This window comes from Zingiber officinale, chromosome 11A (genome assembly GCF_018446385.1).
Source record: "Zingiber officinale cultivar Zhangliang chromosome 11A, Zo_v1.1, whole genome shotgun sequence".
NCBI lineage: Eukaryota > Viridiplantae > Streptophyta > Magnoliopsida > Zingiberales > Zingiberaceae > Zingiber > Zingiber officinale.
In genome coordinates, this window is record NC_056006.1 from 28,322,246 (window position 1) to 28,340,488 (window position 18,243).

At 36.3% G+C, this 18,243-nt stretch overlaps 1 protein-coding gene across 1 annotated transcript; it reads left to right on the forward strand.

Annotated features, from left to right (window-relative positions):
- The first annotated feature begins 519 nt into the window (after positions 1 to 519).
- LOC122030992 (E3 ubiquitin-protein ligase RGLG2-like) lies at positions 520 to 17,914 on the forward strand. Its single transcript, XM_042590038.1, has 13 exons — positions 520 to 1,077; positions 1,163 to 1,290; positions 13,369 to 13,621; positions 15,006 to 15,090; positions 15,564 to 15,704; positions 15,792 to 15,905; positions 15,977 to 16,074; positions 16,307 to 16,386; positions 16,475 to 16,580; positions 16,675 to 16,802; positions 16,927 to 17,086; positions 17,322 to 17,378; positions 17,542 to 17,914. Exons 3-13 carry the CDS (start codon positions 13,439 to 13,441, stop codon positions 17,620 to 17,622), a joined length of 1,233 nt encoding a protein of 410 aa, XP_042445972.1. The 5' UTR covers positions 520 to 1,077; positions 1,163 to 1,290; positions 13,369 to 13,438; the 3' UTR covers positions 17,623 to 17,914.
- The last annotated feature ends 329 nt before the right edge of the window (positions 17,915 to 18,243 follow it).

Consider the following 18,243-nt stretch of genomic DNA (forward strand, 5'->3'; position numbering starts at 1 on the left):
TGGCTTTATCAGAGTAGGTACAAATTCTTTTTCCCCCGCCTCTGATTTTATTTTTCTCGTGCTTGGTGGCTATCTTATACGGCTGCAAAGGTTGCTCGCAGTTGTGAGGGCGATCGTAACCACTTAAGGTTGTCTACAGTTGCTTCTCAAGGCCGCAAGGTTCGCGACCTTTTCAATTAGCCCCCTCATGCGACCGTGAGGTCGTCCACCCTACAGTCCCTGAATTCTTATTATTTTTATTGATTTTTACTAATAATTGTGCACTTTTATTGTAAAATACGGTAATAAAAAAATAATAATAATAATTAAATAATAAGATTTAATTGGGAAATAATCTTAACGGAATTTTTAGATATTTTTATGAATTTTTCAGAGCTCGTAAGATGTAATTGAGAGGACACATCTGCACTTGAGAAAGATCTATTTGGAATATCCAATTTAAATAGGAGTTGATAAAAGAAATTACTTAGGTTTTAATTAAAATAAACCTAGTTATCTAATTTAATTAATGGTTATAATTCCTCACCGTGCCCTATTCCTCTCTAATCGTCGAATCCTTCCTCACCTTATCTCGTCGCCGCCCCGATTCTTCCTCCTCTCTCACGCCGTGTTTACTCTCTGCTCTTCTTCTTCTCCTCATCTTCTCCAACCGGTGCCCCTTTCTCTTCTTCCGCGTCATCTTCCCTCCTCTGCCGTCGTCTCCTCGTCGCGGAGGTCCTCACCACGCCGATTGTCACTAGAGCACCGCCGACAGCAGTCTTTCTCTCCGCGAGCCTCACCAACACCAAGCTCTCTGGGCTATCAGGCGGCCCGATCCTCTTCTACTTTTCCCCTTGCGTCTCTGCCCTAGATGCAGCCGACGTCATCGCATCCGACCACAGTACCTGCAATTTTGGGCGGCTAGCGTCGCCGCCATCTCTTTCACCGGCTGCCACTTCTTCCTCTTCCATCTGCCACCATCGGAGAGCTGAGTACACAGGAGAGTAGGGTTGTTCTTCCGCGTATCAGCAGTTGCGAGGGGTTACCACGCGTTGCCCCCTTCAATTGTGCCGTGGCCATCCGGTCAGCCACAAGGAGGTATGAGATGTTGTCATCTCTATTCCTCTTCCCTGTTTGACAGCCGTCACAACTTATCAACGGATTGGCATCTTCTGGATTGCAGATCCATTGCTGCGGTGACCCCATTTGTGCTTGGATTTGTGCCACTGTCGTGTATCTGTGAATTCTGAGGCGGTGAGGGTTGTTGGACAGATTTACCATCGTCGAAAGAGCCACAAACTGCTGATAAGGGTAGTAATCTGAACCTGATCAGATTTATTAGGTTGTTTCTTTTATCATGTTGGATGTGTGTTATGTTTCTTATTAAATGCTTATATCAAACTTGATCTCCCTTAATTAGAATGCACACACTTGGCTTTAATTGTTTCATGCACCCAACTTGTTTGATAAAATATTCCGTAGTTAGGTTCTAATTTTTGCATGTCATGTGTTCATTTCACGTTCGGTGAAATGTCTCTTTCAATAGTTAGGTTCTATCTGATGCATCTTAGTTTACTTAACTCTTGCTTTGTATTGCTCTTTCAATTGTTAAGTTTTATGTCTTCATTTAAATTCAATTAGGTTAAGTTAGATTAGGTTTCTTTAATGCTCTAGGTTTTGTTCCATGCTTAGTTTCGTTAATTACTTCATGTTGACTATTATTTTCTGCAATTGTATTTTATTCATTAGGTTTGATTTCATAGTTGCTTTGCTATTTCAAATCTTAGTCTTAGAATCCAAAATTTTCTATTATCTTGTATTTGATTTTGTTATATGTACTTAGAGATTCTAAGTTTAAGATTCAAATTTGAAGAAAATCCTACTTAAGTATTTGTTCACACTGACCTAATTTTTATGGTTTTGTGATGCCTATTGTTTCAGAGCCAAAAGAGTCTTCATGACTTGTTAATTCTTTAGCATTGACAACTATGGACTAATTAGTGGGTGATCATTGATATTGATTATGACTTTTGTATAATTTTAATTTATTTGTATTAAAAATTCTGATATTGTAAGACTTGTTTCATATTTTGATTTGTTAGATTTTCTCAACAAAATTGGTTGGTTCATTAATCTGTACAAGAGAAGCAATTTATCTCATGGAATTCGAAAACAGGGAGGGCAAAAAGAAGAAAATGAAGGCATGCATGTTATTAGCTCGAGGATAGAGGAACAAATTATTGAAAGAGAAAAAAAACTTGTTATTATAGAGGGAAGAAAATCTCAAGGAGATGATTTGGAAATGATTCAAGAAATGGAATATACAAATCATTTATATCTAGGAAAATTTGATCTTTATAGTTTGATTATTGGTCAAATTTGTTTGGATAATGTAAATATTTATTTATTTTAATGTTAATTGTATAATACATTTGGAATTAGAAGTTATTTCTTTTTAATAATTTTAATTTATTTGAAATGAAGAATTATTTAAATATATTGATGAAAAATATAAAAATGTAATATAATAATATTTAGTGATAAATTTAAAAATAAAATTATATACAGATTTATAAATGGAATTGTAAATAGATTTATAAACAGGATTAATAACAGATTTAAAATAAAATTAGAGACAGAATTTACATTTGAAATTAATTTTATTTTGTTAACTTGAAACAGATTTATAAACAGTTTTTTCATCCGTTTCAAAAATTGGAGACAGAATATATCCGTTTCAAAATTAGCTACGGGGCTTTCACTAACGGATTTTTGAGACGGAATATTCCGTCTCAAACTTTCTTTAGAGACGGAAAAATGATTTTCAGAGACAGATTTTTTCGTCTCTAAAGCCCTGTTTTCTTGTAGTGAAATATCGTGATATATATGTGTAATCGGACTTACAGCCAAAATATTTGGAAATCCCTTGAGCAAGGGGGCCTTGGGCGTTGCATCAGTACTCACACTTGTTGACGCTTCTTTTGTTGCCATTGCGAACCTAGCTACTGTATAACCACGCCCAGCAAAACAACTCTTAGATCCCGTAATAACGACTACGCTCTTATTCTAACACGCCCACACAAACCCTAGGTTAAACGGTTATAGAAAGCATAACTAAATGAGCAACCGATCTACGCACGAAACTGATTCTCGAATGCCGGTGAAGGTAGAGTCATGCCTCGAACGGGCTGCGTAGAATGGCTTCGAGAAGAAGATGACGACCGAAGTAGGAGAGTGTGCACTTTTGTATATTGAAACTTGGGCCTGATATCCCATTATTTATTTTATTTTAAATTTAATCGACTCGATTTATGTGTAAGATTAATTAATTATTATTATTTTGAAATAATACTCTTTAATATCAGGCCCCACGTTGGGCCTGATATGGTAGAATATCAGGACCACGGTGGGCCTGATATTCAAGCATATCAGCCCAACGGTGCTTCAATTTGTATTTATTTCCATCACTTGCCAAACACCTATGGAGCTTTTAAGCATGATTGGCTAGCACCTATGGATTCCTTGAACTCCATAATACCACTCAAATGAAATGGGTTGAATAAGAGGTGTCTAGGTCCATCATGGGTTTTGACCAAAATTCACTGAGCCCTCCCCTACTTGGATTTACATGAAATCAAGTCCCCTGTGAATGTCTTGGTGGGAGATGGTATATATGGTGTCAAAAGAATTTATACACCATGGATTAGAAGGTATGGCTCCGTGCCAGTTGCCACATATTCCACTTATGGCCATGCTATAGACTTAAACCCTATGGTAGCACCTTCTAATTTTATTTATTTTTGATTTTTTCATAAGGATCATGGTAGCACATTTTGAGTTTATAGAAAGGGGAGATAGTATAAATTTATAAGAAAGGATACCATACCGAGCCCACTTTGGGCACGATATCTTCATATCATGCCCACGTTGGGCCTGATATGCACTCATATGAGGCCCACATTAGGCCTGATATCAGGCCTACGTTGGGCCTGATATTCAAGCATATCAGGCCCAACGATGCCTATTTTTTTCCATCACGTGCCACCACACTCTGGAGCTTTAAACCATGATTTGCTAGCACCGATGGAGTCCTTAAAATTCCAGAATCCCACACGAACTTAAATGGGTCGAATCAGAGGTGTCTAGGTACATTAGTGGGTTTTGAACAAAACCCATGATGACCCTCCCTACTTGGATTTACATGAAATCAAGTCCCCTGTGAAGGTCTTGCAGTTTCAGGACTAAGAAGTTCTTTGTCCGTATCATTTGGAACATCATGTGTTTCTTGCAGTTTCAGGACTATGAACCAATTTTTTTTTTCTCGTAACTTAGTTACTTTGGTGTTCCATATTTACAAGCCTAATTCAAATTTCAAAGCCTACCTTGTGCTCTTGAAACCGAGTGTTGGTCCGAGCCTATTTGATTTTCTAAACAATACCAACCGTTACCATGTTTTTAGTTTTGAGAAGATAGATATGGTGTGCAATACAACTTATATACATTATCTCTCTTTTCACTGATAAGCACCAGCATCGCAATTTGGATGTCACAGGATATTGTGACTTATATTTGACTAATCACTATACAATATAATTAATATTCCAGTTCCAGTTTATTCTCTTCTCATATAATACATAATACTGTATTAAACAACAAAGACTACATACAAACATATAAAACTACCTACACTACGTAACTTAATTTACATTCTCTACAAGTTTTTGCCTTAAAATACTATGGATATTTAATATTTTATGAAACGATACGATACCAGACCCACGTTGTGCTTGATATGCACTCATATCAGGCCCAACGGAGGTTGATTATATTTTATTTTTTTCCCTACACCTATAGAGCTTTAAATAACGATTTTCCAGCAGATTTGGAGTCCTTGCAACTCCGGAATATGACTCAAACTGAAACGGGTCGAATCAGAGGTGTCTAGGTCCATTAGTGAGTTTTGACCAAAACCCACTGATGACCCTCCCCTACTTGGATTTACCTGAAATCACGTTCCCTGTGAAGTTCTGACTGGGGAGAAGGTATATCTGGTGTTAAAACGTATTTATACCCCATTTATAAGGAGGTATTGCTCCGTGCCAGTTGACACGGAACAGGACACAACTTTTCTAAAGGGGACTTTTAAAATTGTTGTTATTTATTTTTTTTCATTAGGACATTGTTAGAATGTTTGGAGTTTATATTAGAGGGAGTTAGATTTAATGTTTTATGAAACGATACGATACCAGGCCCACATTATGCCTGATATGCACTCATATCAGGCCCAACGGAGGCTGATTATATTTTATTTTTTTCTCTGCACCTATAGAGCTTTAAATAACGATTTTCCAACAGATTTGGAGTCCTTGGAACTCCAGAATACCACTCGAACTGAAATGGGTCGAATCAGAGGTGTCTAGGTCCATCAGTGGGTTTTGACCAAAACCTACTGTTGGCTCTCCCATACTTGGATTTACCTGAAATCACATTTCCCGTGAAGTTATGATTGGGGAGAAGGTATATCTGGTGTCAAAACGTATTTATACCCCATTTATAAGAAGGTATTGCTCCGCGCCAGTTGGCACGGAATAGGGCACAGCTTTTTTGAAGGGGACTTTTAAAATTGTTGTTATTTATTTTTTTCATCAGGACACTGTTAGAATGTTTGGTGTTTATATTAGGGGGAGTTAGATTTAATTTTTTATGAAACGATACGATACCAGGCCCACGTTGGGCCTGATATTGAAGCATATCAGGCCCAACGGAGGCTGATTATATTTTATTTTTTTCCCTGCACTATAAAGCTTTAAATAATGATTTTCCAGCATATTTGGAGTCCTTGCAACTCCGAAATACCACTCGAACTGAAATAGGTCGAATCAAAGGTGTCTAGGTCCATCAGTGGATTTTGACCAAAACCCACTGATGACCCTCCCCTACTTGGATTTACCTGAAATCACGTTCCCTGTGAAGTTCTGACTGGGGAGAAGGTATATCTGGTGTCAAAACGTATTAATACCCCATTTATAAGAAGGTATTGCTCCATGCCAGTTGGCACGGAACAGGGCACTACTTTTCTGAAGGGGACTTTTAAAATTGTTGTTATTTATTTTTTTCATCAGGACACTGTTAGAATGTTTGGAGTTTATATTAGGGGGAGTTAAATTTAATGTTTTATGAAACGATACGATACCAGTCCCACGTTGGGCCTGATATGCACTCATATCAGGCCCACATTGGGCCTGATATTAAAGCATATCAAGCCCAACGGAGTCTGATTATATTTTATTTTTTTCCCTGCACCTATAGAGCTTTAAATAACGATTTTCCAACAGATTTGGAGTCCTTGAAACTCTAGAATACCACTCGAACTGAAATGGGTCGAATCAGAGGTGTCTAAGTCCATCAGTGGGTTTTGACCAAAACCCACTGATGGCCCTCCCCTACTTGGATTTACCTGAAATCACGTTCCCTATGAAGTTCTGACTGGGGAGAAGGTATATCTGGTGTCAAAACGTATTTATACCCCAATTATAAGAATGTATTGCTCCGTGCCAATTGGCACGGAACAGTGCACAGCTTTTCTGAATGGGACTTTTAAAATTGATGTTATTTATTTTTTTCATCAGGACACTGTTAGAATGTTTGGAGTTTATATTAGGGGGAGTTAGATTTAATGTTTTATGAAACGATACGATACCAAGCCCACGTTGGGCCTGATATGCACTCATATCAGGCCCACATTGGACCTGATATTGAAGCATATCAGGCCCAACGGAGGCTGATTATATTTTATTTTTTTCCCTGCACATATAGAGCTTTAAATAACGATTTTCCAGCAGATTTGGAGTCCTTGCAACTCCAGAATACCACTCGAACTGAAATGGATCGAATCAGAGGTGTCTAGGTTTATCAGTGGATTTTGACCGAAACCCATTGATGGCCCTCCCCTACTTGGATTTACCTGAAATCACGTTCCCTGTGAAGGTCTGACTGGGAAGAAGGTATATCTGGTGTCAAAAAGTATTTATACCCCATTTCTAAGAAGGTATTGCTCCGTGTCAGTTGGCACGGAACAGGGCACAACTTTTCTGAAGGGGACTTTTAAAAGTGATGTTATTTATTTTTTTCATCAGGACACTGTTAGAATGTTTGGAGTTTATATTAGGGGGAGTTTGATTTAATGTTTTATGAAATGATACGATTCCAGGCCCATGTTGGGCCTGATATACACTCATATCAGGCCCACGTTGGGCCTGATATTGAAGCATATCAGACCGAACGGAGGCTGATTATATTTTATTTTTTTCCCTGCACCTATAGAGCTTTAAATAACAATTTTCCAGCAGATTTGGAGTCCTTGCAACTCCAGAATACCACTCGAACTGAAATGGGTCGAATCAGAGGTGTTTAGGTCCATCAGTGGATTTTGACGAAAACCCACTGATGGCCCTCTCCTACTTGGATTTACCTGAAATCACGTTCCTTGTGAAGGTCTGACTGGGGAGAAGGTATATCTGGTGTTAAAACGTATTTATACCCCATTTCTAAGAAGATATTACTCCGTGCCAGTTGACACCGAACCTAGTGACATTGTGCTCTTGAAACCGACTGTTGGTCCGAGCCTATTTGATATATTAAACAATCACAACCATTACCATGTTTTTAGTTTGGAGAAGATAGAAATGGTGTGCAGTATAACTTATATACATTATGTCTCTTTCCACTGATAAGCACCAACATCGCATTTTGTATATTGTGACTTATATTTGACTAATCACTATGCAATATTATTAATATTCTAGTGACAGTTTATAATCTTCTCATATACTACATACCATTGTATTATACAACAAATACTACATACAAAGATATTAAACTACCTACACAACGTAATAAGTTCATTTACATTCTATACAAGTTTTTGCCTTACAAGACTGGATATTTAATCCAATGTTTTAAAATACTTATCCCTCAAAATTGATACCATTTCATCAATTCTAATCTTTTTCATGTCTCCTTGTTTGAAGTCCATCTTCATATCATATAGGAGACATTGAATGTATTGCATCACAAAGAAGTCACAGTCAACGCTGTAAACAATAACATTTTTATGGTCAATAATTTTTATCAATAATTTATATTCACACTCTGTGCTTGATTTACCTTGCTTGTTGTTGTGGATATTCTATTGTGCGGGAGACCCATTTTTCGAATGAATAATGCCTTTCCAAGTTTGGATGAATAGCAGCAACATGCTCACGACTATCTAATTTAAAATCTGATACCTGAAGATTGAAGAGGAAATTTCCATTTTCCATCAACTAGCATCTATATTAAAATACAACCATATACATTATTATTAGATGCTCACCGCTGATTCAAATTCATATTTGTATTTACTTCCACTTGCTAGAGAATTGTACTGATTGAACGTCATTGATTTGGTGTCCATCAGCAGCAAGTGGAAGTGTGCATTATCACTGCACAAAGGTATAAATATATACGTTACCTCTTCATCTCCTCTATCCGTCTTTATCAGGTGTTGGAAGGCAAACTTACTTGACGATTTCATTAATGACTACAAATATGCAAAGTCTTACAAACATAACCAAATAATAAAAAGAATTCTAAATTTTACTATACTCAAATCAATTCCTTACTATGAAGAATGTCGAACAATATATTGACTTGTTGTATGTGCTTCCAGACGGGAATGCCCCCCTAAATAGAATTTTACAATATGTGTCGATTACATCCCCTCTTGTCAACATCTCTCCATTCACACCAGATAAAAGGTAATACAAATTTAAATAAAAGGGTGGTTCCTCCCAAACTATATCATTTGTAAACCTACAAAGTAAACAAATTAGAGATTATTTTTACAAATTTAATTTTGATAACCTTAGCTCAAATGATACGAGAAGCATATAATAGTCATGACTAATGTAATTTACATACTTTATTTCCTCCAAGGCTTTTAACAAGTACGCCACCTCTTCGTCTTGTTTTTTTTTTTCTTGGAAGACTTAAATTGCTTCTTCACATACTATTGCACATAAACACAAAAAGCCAATTAGATAATCCATTAAATCTAACAAAATACAATGAAATTTGCATATATCGTCTTACAACAATTGCTTGTTTCCTCATTTTGTCATATTTGGCAAACATATCTACATCATTCTCTGCCTCTTCATCAGATTTGTCTTCCATCAATTGTACAATATTAATTTCTTCTTCCATTTCATCCAAATCAATTTTTCCTTTCCCCTTGCCCACAACACCATATTCTATGACAACTATTTTTCCTTCTCCTAGACTTGTATCTTTCTCCGTAGGCTCACTTATTTGTATATTTCTACGCTGCCTCTTAGGTAAAGTTTTGAGCCACAATAGACTATCAATTGGAGTGTCCCTGTAATCATAGCGACTTCTGTCAAGTCCTCTCCTACTTCTTCTTGTAACACCTACAGGTTCAATTTGAGGATCGTCTACAGGCTCGCTATATTGAGATCCCATGCCTTTATTTTCAATTATTTTAAGTAATTCTTTCACCCTCTCCTTCAATTGTATATTCTCCAATGTTAGCTCTTTAACTATGTTTGCTTGAATAATGCAATTACAACACTCCTTATTAATATGCCTTCCTACTTCAGTGACTTCAATTTGTGATGCCTCCATTGCAGGTGGATTTTCAGCAACGCCATCAAAGTTCTCAACCAATGATTTTTCATCTTGGTTAGGGATTAGGTCAATCACAACCTGTAAGAATATTAAACCACATGTTAAAACAAGACTTTTTAACCAAACTATAGTCAAAGTATTCAAAATTTACCTTTTCAGATGAGACTTTGTCAATCAATTCTCTCACCTTACTAATATGTGAAGGAATATTCCTCCACTTATTTATTCTTGCTCCTTTGATTTTGTATGATTTTTGGATTGGAACATGCTCCAAAAACCATGCCTGATTGACCATCACAAGGGTTAACTATTTTAAAAATGTCCGCAAAATATTAAAAAATTTGACATAAATTATACACTTACTGCTAAAAGACCAGCAAATCCCTTTAGGTAAGGGAGGTTGGTGTTAGACTGTTTTGTCTCAGTTGATGAAAATATGTCCCCAATCTTAGGTAATTGTGGAGCCATAAATTCATGTATTGCTTCAACCCAGTTGAATCTATCAAGATTCTCAAAATCATCTACTATATCTATAAGACTTAAAGGGACCTTATATGTACTAGAAGAAAATAAGACATAAACAAATATATACAAAATATAGAATTTGCAAAATAATAAAAGATCATCTTCGCCTTCAACGCGATTGCCATAAAATTTAAGCAACTCCTCAATTCTTGATCTAGTAGCTTCTTTTTTGTTTGAGAAGTAAGTTAGAAAGAGGTCACTGGATGCTTTAACTGAATTGATCGGAATTGAAGCTCCACGGTCTGCAATATCAAGCAGCAATGAAACGTCTCCTCTTGTGAAGCCAACCGGAACACCTGACCAAGTTAAATTATTATTATACTTCTACCAACACATACAAAAGTATTAGGAACACCGTCGACATGATACGATGCCATATCAGGCCCACGTTGGGCCTGATACGACATCGTATCAGGCCCAGGTTTAACAAAACATTATATTTTACCATACAACTACTTTGTGATTAAAATACAAAATTATAAATTGTACCTGAGAATCTAAAGGTTTGACTACTTGAATTCCAATTTTGAAATATATTTATCAAAATCCCACGGATGTGCTGTATATCTTCTATGTCCAAAAAAATACGAAAGGGTGTCTGTTTGATCAGCACTATGTGTTGGTCATGTAAAATAACAGAGCCTTCATGCGTTCCTTTCTTCGTGGATGGTTGAAAAAAACTTTTAAAGTGACCGAGGACACTGTTCCAATGCAGTTTGTGTCCAACATCAACTGAACCTTATACTTTATAAAAATAAAAAAATTAAAATCATACTATTTCAGCTTCTCAAGATCACATAGTTTGTAAAATGATAACCTTTACAGCTAATTGATGTGGAGAGGATGATGATGCACCCGATCAACGTCTTTGCGCCATTATGATACTAGCTGATTGATGTAAACCCTAGAATCCTTCAGTGTTGGCGTGCGAACAATCTTGGTTTTTAATTGAACTGAAATGCTTGATGCCGCTTGAGAAACACTCGAGGTCACTAAACTAGGGTTTCACAAGAGGGAGCTACACTCGCATGTCACGAAGAGGGAGGTACACTAATCATCGAATTTATTTTTTTAAAATCAAAGTAATTGAAAACTGTGGTTAGGATGCCTGGAAAATGATGACTGATCAGAGGAGATTGGCGGGAGGGCTATATTCGGTATTACACATCACTTACCTGCGTCTTTTGGTAAATACAAAATGATGATACACCTTTTGATAAATACATTAAATTTAGTATGTCTTTTAATAAATTACCATAAATTATATCCTAAGGATACAATGTACATCACAAGTATATTATACATACTTTGAGAATATCATAATCGTCCTGTCAATAAGGTGACACGTTGGGACAATGGATCTTAACTCCATTCCCTTTGTTTTTATTCGTATCATTCGCTTTCGTCCCATTTATATATTAAATTAAGTTTTGGTAAAGTGTACTTGCCGTATTTAATGCTGAGGCTAATTTTCTTAAAAGTTGTTTGCAGAAACAAGGAAAAAAATAGGAGCAATTTCATGAAAAAGACAAGCAACAACCGTAAATTAGAGAAAAATCTTCATTATAGTATTAACTTTACATGTAATTCTCATGTCCAAAAAATTTTATTTCCACTCTCTACATATAAAGTATTACTTGTTTCAACTCCCTCATATAAATATTGATACCTAAATTGCCCCTCAGATTTTTTAGGTATAAAAAATCCAAAATTAAGTACAAAAAGTCCAAAAACGAATATAATTCTTCTTAAAGTCAGTACTTTATATTAAAAATCGAGTATATTTTCTATCAAAATTGTCCCTCTTATATTTTAGGTATAAAAAGTCTAAAAATAAATATAATTCCTGTTAAATTCAGCACTTTATATTATAATCTAGTACTCTATACTAGGATCGAGTATATTTAAAGCCGTCAATTTGGGTTGGGCCCGACGGGTTGGCCCACCTCGCCAAACAATTTAAGCAGGTTGGGTTGGAATTTTATCAACCCAAGTCCGCCGTGGGCCGACCTGTCTAGGCCCGCGACCCGCACGGGTCGGCCCGCTCGGGCTTGGTTTGACCCACGGGTTAAAAAACACATGTAAGCTAAGTTTTAGGCCAATTTATTATCTTTCTTTATTATAATTTTGAAATAAAAATAGTACTTTTCATCCAACATAAGTACTCGTTTGTATTCATTTATATTTAAAATACATGTTTATGTATACATTTAATTGTAGAAAACTTTTTCGAAATAAAATGTTGAAGATATGAAATATTTTTTAATTTTTAAAAAATTTTTGATGGGCCCGCGGGTTGGCCTGTCCAACCCGCAACCCGCCTTAGAATGGGTTGGGTTGGAAATTTCTCAACCCGTCAAGTTAGCGGGTTGGCCCGCCCCGCCCCGTCCCGCCAAATGGTTAACCCGCCACGGACCGACCCACCCCGTCACGGGTTGGCCCGTCTGACAGCTCTAAGTATATTTTCTATCGAAATTAACCCTCATATTTTTCGGTACAAATAGTCTAAAAATGAGTATAATTCCTATTAAATTCAGCACATTAAATTAAAATTGAGTATATTTTGAGGTGAAAAAAGAATCCTACTCAATTTGATAGAAAATATACTATATTCTAATTTAATATACTGAATTTAAGAGGATTTATACTAATTTTTAGACTTTTTATACCTAAAAATATCATGGACAATTAAATAAATATATTTGACTGGGGTGTAAAAACAAAGATTTTCATGAATAAAAATTACATGTAAAATTTTATTTATTACATACAAAATTATCCCAGCAACACGCGGACCCACCAGTGATGTAGGAACGAACCCATCTCGCAGGGCGTAACTATCTGTAAACACCAATTTGGTTCGCAAGGAAACTTCCTCACAGGTCGCAAACGCATCGCCGCTGTCATCCATAATGACACGCCGCTCGATTTCTTCCAAGCTTTTTCTATTGCTCGTCTTCGCCATCCTAATCGAGGCGAAGGATAATCATTCAATTCGTTGGCTTCTTCCTGCTCTCGTTCCAATCGATTCTAGGGAGAAAGGTTCGATTTTTATCGGTTGATGTTCGGTTATCTTGTAACGTGAATTTAGTCCTTTCTTGTTAAAATTTAGCGCACAGATTTTCTTCTTGTCAAATCTTGTATGATCGGCTGATTTATGTCTTTGATTATCAACAGAGCGATTTGATGCAGACAGAGAGTTGGGCGTACAATTCTCACCGATCTACCTGATGCTTCAACTCTTGTCATGGGAGCCCTATCGTCGAAGTTGAGGGACACTAGCCACCGTTCGCGTGAGTACGTTTCCACGACAACTCCGAGCACTTCGAGGTACTCGGCATACCCAGAGAGTCATGAGAAGCCCCAAGCAAGAGAAAGGTTGAAGATGAAGTATTCAAGAATAGGCGATGATTACAACTCTCTTGAACAGGTGAATACTTTTTTTTTTATCCATTGCTATTGGTCTAAAGCTTTCCTTTTTTCATGATAGTAGCCAAATTGCTTGAGCATGGCGATGTTCTTAGCATAGAAGGGATGAAATTTGTATATGCCTAACTCAAATACTTAATTGAGAGTATTATCATATATCAATGGGTTTGAATTTTTTGAATACATTAGTTGATTAGTAGTTGAACTTGAATATCAAGGATCTAATCAGGTGATACCATGTGCCCGTGACTAGCAAATGATTCATGTAGTACCGGTATTGGCCAGTTAATAACTCACAATTCCTATATATAACTTGAAAAAGTATGTTAACATGATAGCGGTTAATTGGTGATACCATGTCGTACTCATTAGTGAAACATAAAGGGTATCACATGGGTGCTTATTACATGTGTAGTGAGTTAGTTTCACTGAATTGAAATGTCACTGTGTATCCATGGATAAGCAAATCCTTGCTGAACTAAGTAGCGTCTCCTGTGCGCTTGTCTTACTTTTCCTGAAGCTACTCATGTTTGTGCATCTCACTGAACTTAGAATAATGATGCACTCATTGTCATATGAAATAACGATGTGGCTGATTATGTGATGGCTGTGATGTTATGTGATGCTATATTATTGTAAGGACATGAATTAAGTTCAGGAGTATGATTGCATATGGCATTGTTTGTTAGTCCTAATTCTTTATCGGTTGATTACTTGCAATAACTGTAACCCCAATATTTACCATTTTGCAGGACTTCTTACCTAAACTTTGTCTCCTTGGCTTCTTATATGCGACAACAATTCAAGGATTAATGAGCCGAGCTTATTGATCAAGAGAATACATTGATCTCTATGAATTAATAGAACTCCTGGATCTACTCAAAATGTGGTTGCCTAGACTCAATTCACCTATACTTTGTCGCTTAAAGTTGGACATGTTCAAAATCGACTAATAGGTTCTATATGTAGAGGAGTTGATTGATTAGAGTAGAAGATTTAAGAGGTACAGGGTAATCAAAGAAATTGAGTGATTGTAATAAATAAAATTTAATTGATTCAAATATTAATAGTGATACAGTCTTGCATAGAGCTCATTGGAGGAATAAAAACTCTGTAGCTGACTTCAAATAATTGGGACAAATATGACTTGACGTGTTTGCTGAGTTTAGCTCAAGCCAAATTGAGTATGCTTCTCAAAGCACTGCTTGATATAAGAAGCCAATGTTAAGCAAACATTTGGAAACAGTTGTCATACTACACTTTATCCAATCAGTATACTTATATAAAAACTATTACAAAACCTAAATTAACTTATACGCATTTTCTTTTGTATATTAAATGGTTTTTCTTGGCGATACTCAAGTCATTACACCTTTGTAATGCAGGTTACTGAAGATCTTTCAAATGCTGGTCTTGAATCTTCTAATCTGATAGTCGGAATTGATTTTACAAAGAGCAATGAGTGGGCAGGTTTGTTTGTACTCTTAAATACCTTTACCATTCTTGTTGGTTCGATACACAGTTTAGCAATGCCACTAATTTTAGGAAGAAGTAAGTTTCTAAACAATTATCTTCTTCTCAAAACATTGGTTTCAAACAAGGAATTATATAGCCTGACTCAATTATTTGGAATTTACTAGCTTGATGAAATTTCACACTCTGCATCTTATATTAAATATTGCATATTTTATTCTTGTAATGCTGTGTGAACAATTAATCTGTTTTTATCATATTATTGCTAATCCAGTCTTTGGGTGGCTATCTGTGTTGCAAGGTCTGTATTTCCTGGTTGCGTGTAAGCATACTAAGAAGTTTATAAGAGCTGGTCATACTTAAATCCTCATGAACTTTAGCATGAATTAGCAAGCAAACTTAATGAAGTACATAAAGTAGTTTTACCAGTGAATCTTTAAAATATTTAATGCAATGCTATAATTTATCAGGTAAGGTTTCTTTCAATCGCCGAAGTTTGCATGACATGGATTGTTCTCCAAACCCTTATGAACAAGCAATATCTGTCATTGGGAGGACACTTTCTGCATTTGATGAGGATAACCTTATTCCTTGCTTTGGATTTGGAGACGGTTAGTTAACACCCATTCTATTATGCTTATTCAGCTTGGAGAGCTATCCAATTTCTGTTAGAATGTTTAAGCTACCCTTTATTGCAGCAACTACTCATGATCAGGAGGTGTTCAGTTTTTTCCCAAACAACCGCCCGTGTAATGGTTTCGAGGAAGCACTTGAAAGATATAGAGAAATAGTTCCACATCTTAGGCTAGCCGGTAGTTACAGATCTTTTCTAGGATGGTAAAGTTGCAGATCATTAATTAACTCTGAAATTGCCATATCACAGGCCCAACATCTTTTGCTCCAATAATTGAAACAGCGATAAGCATTGTAGATCAAACTGGTGGCCAGTATCACGTTCTCCTCATTATAGCAGATGGCCAGGTTAGTTATCAAAGATGCATTTACTATCTCAAATAATTTGACATTTTCACAAGATGTATTTTGATCCTTTTGCTTTCATTTGTTCTCCTCGGTGTCTTAATTGTGCTTGATGAGCCTATGCTTGAAGTTTTTATTCTTTTAAATGCAGAGTCTGTTCTGGTAGTGATGCATATTGTTTCTGTATTTTGATACTTAATCCGATCTAATCCTTCTTTTTTGAATTCTTTTCCAGGTAACAAGTGGGGTTGGCAAGAATAGTGGCAAGTTAAGCTCACAAGAGAGAGATACTATAAATGCTATTGTTAAAGCTAGGTAACTACTGGTAGCTGCCATACTACGAAGATTGTACTCAGAATGCTATATTTGGATTCCCTCTTTTGATGTGTGTTGTGTACTATAGTGATTATCCACTCTCTATTGTTCTTGTTGGAGTTGGTGATGGTCCCTGGGACATGATGCAACAGTTTGATGATAACATACCTTCTCGATCATTTGATAATTTCCAGGTCATAGATTGAACTTTCATATTTACATTAATGTTTCTAGTTTAACATGTTACATTAGTACTGAAAAGCTTGCTCAACACCTTTGTGCTTGCAGTTTGTAAATTCTACTGAAATCATGTCAAAAAACATAGCCAACAATAAAAAGGAGGCAGAGTTTGCTCTATCCGCTTTGATGGAAATTCCTTCACAATATAAGGCCACATTGGATCTCCAACTTTTGGGGTAATGGTCCTTCATTGTTTAATTACAAACCCAAGTTCATGAATTGGCAGGCTTTTTATCTATTACATTAGTTTTCTTCTTTTTATACAAGCTAATTCAGATTTGTTTTTTTCTTACTTCGCAGCAAACGCAGAGGAATTCCGAGAAGGAAATGCCTTCCACCTCCAATTAAGGGTCGCGGTCCAACCTCAAAGCGCCCACAGTCGAGCATTTCTGATCCTTCCCCTGGAGTTGATAAAAGTAATGCTGTGGTTTCTTCAGCTTCTGCTGTCAACGATAAAAAGGTCACTTATATTACCTTATCTCCCTTTGGTTCTTGCATGAGTTAATTAGTTAAGAGGAGGTGCTTTTGACAAGGTAACTTCCTTTTTTTTCGAACATACTGCTATTCTATTCTGAGTATCGGGTAGTAAAATCTATAAACAATTACTCGGAGTAGCTAAAAAATCAAGGTTAGTTTGCTTTATTCTTCCAACAAATGCTCCAATACCTACCATTTTTTGTTTGTTTCGATGTCAGATCTGTGGCGTATGCTCCAACCAGACCAAGAACCTAGCTTTCGGGTGCGGGCATCAGGTAAATTTACCTATAATTTCACTCCTTTTACATAACAGGAGTGAGTGTTTCTATCTTATTTTTATTTTTCAAAAACTGCATCTAGTTCTAAAAACTAAGGACTTTCTTGAGCAAGCATCCTCATCTTTCCATCTTTTCTAATCAGCCATTTCTGCTTACACAGGTTTGTTACGACTGCGGAAACGACATGAAGCTTTGCCCAATTTGCTCGAGTCCTATAAATACAAGGATTAGACTTTATTAATGTTCAGAAAGTGTTTTGCTTAAGGAATGCTTTAAACCAAATTGTCCTTTGCTTTGCTTCTGCTGTTGCCTGATGATTTGGGTGCAAGCAGAAGCAAAGCACTAAATCCTGCTTTAAACCCAATTTTAAGAGTTTGTCTAAAGTTCTGGGGGTGTAAATCTGGCTTGTTCTTGTATTTGCAAAACACTAAAACTTATATTATGATTTCAGTTGTGCACAACTCTGAACACTGTGCTCCTGATTTTAATTAGAAGATATTAACACAGTTCGTCTGAACATTTTTCCGTCTGAATGCAGTTGTGCCAACATTTTTCCTTCTGATTTCAGTTGTGCCAACATTTTTCCTGCTTATAACTTGAATGAGACATATTAATGGTTTGCAGTTTGAGGATTAATGGCAGTTAATGGCTATTACTCAGGTTAATTGCATGTGTGTGGATTTTGAGTTTATAAATTGAGGCTCTTACCTGGGCAACAAATGATCCATGAATAATTTCTCCTCCACGGTCTCTCTGCCCACTTATGTTCTCTCATATTCTCGATGATAGCTCATTGTTAAGATATAATTCAGTTCATCATGAACAACTAGTCATTGACTAGGATTAGGGTACACACATTGAA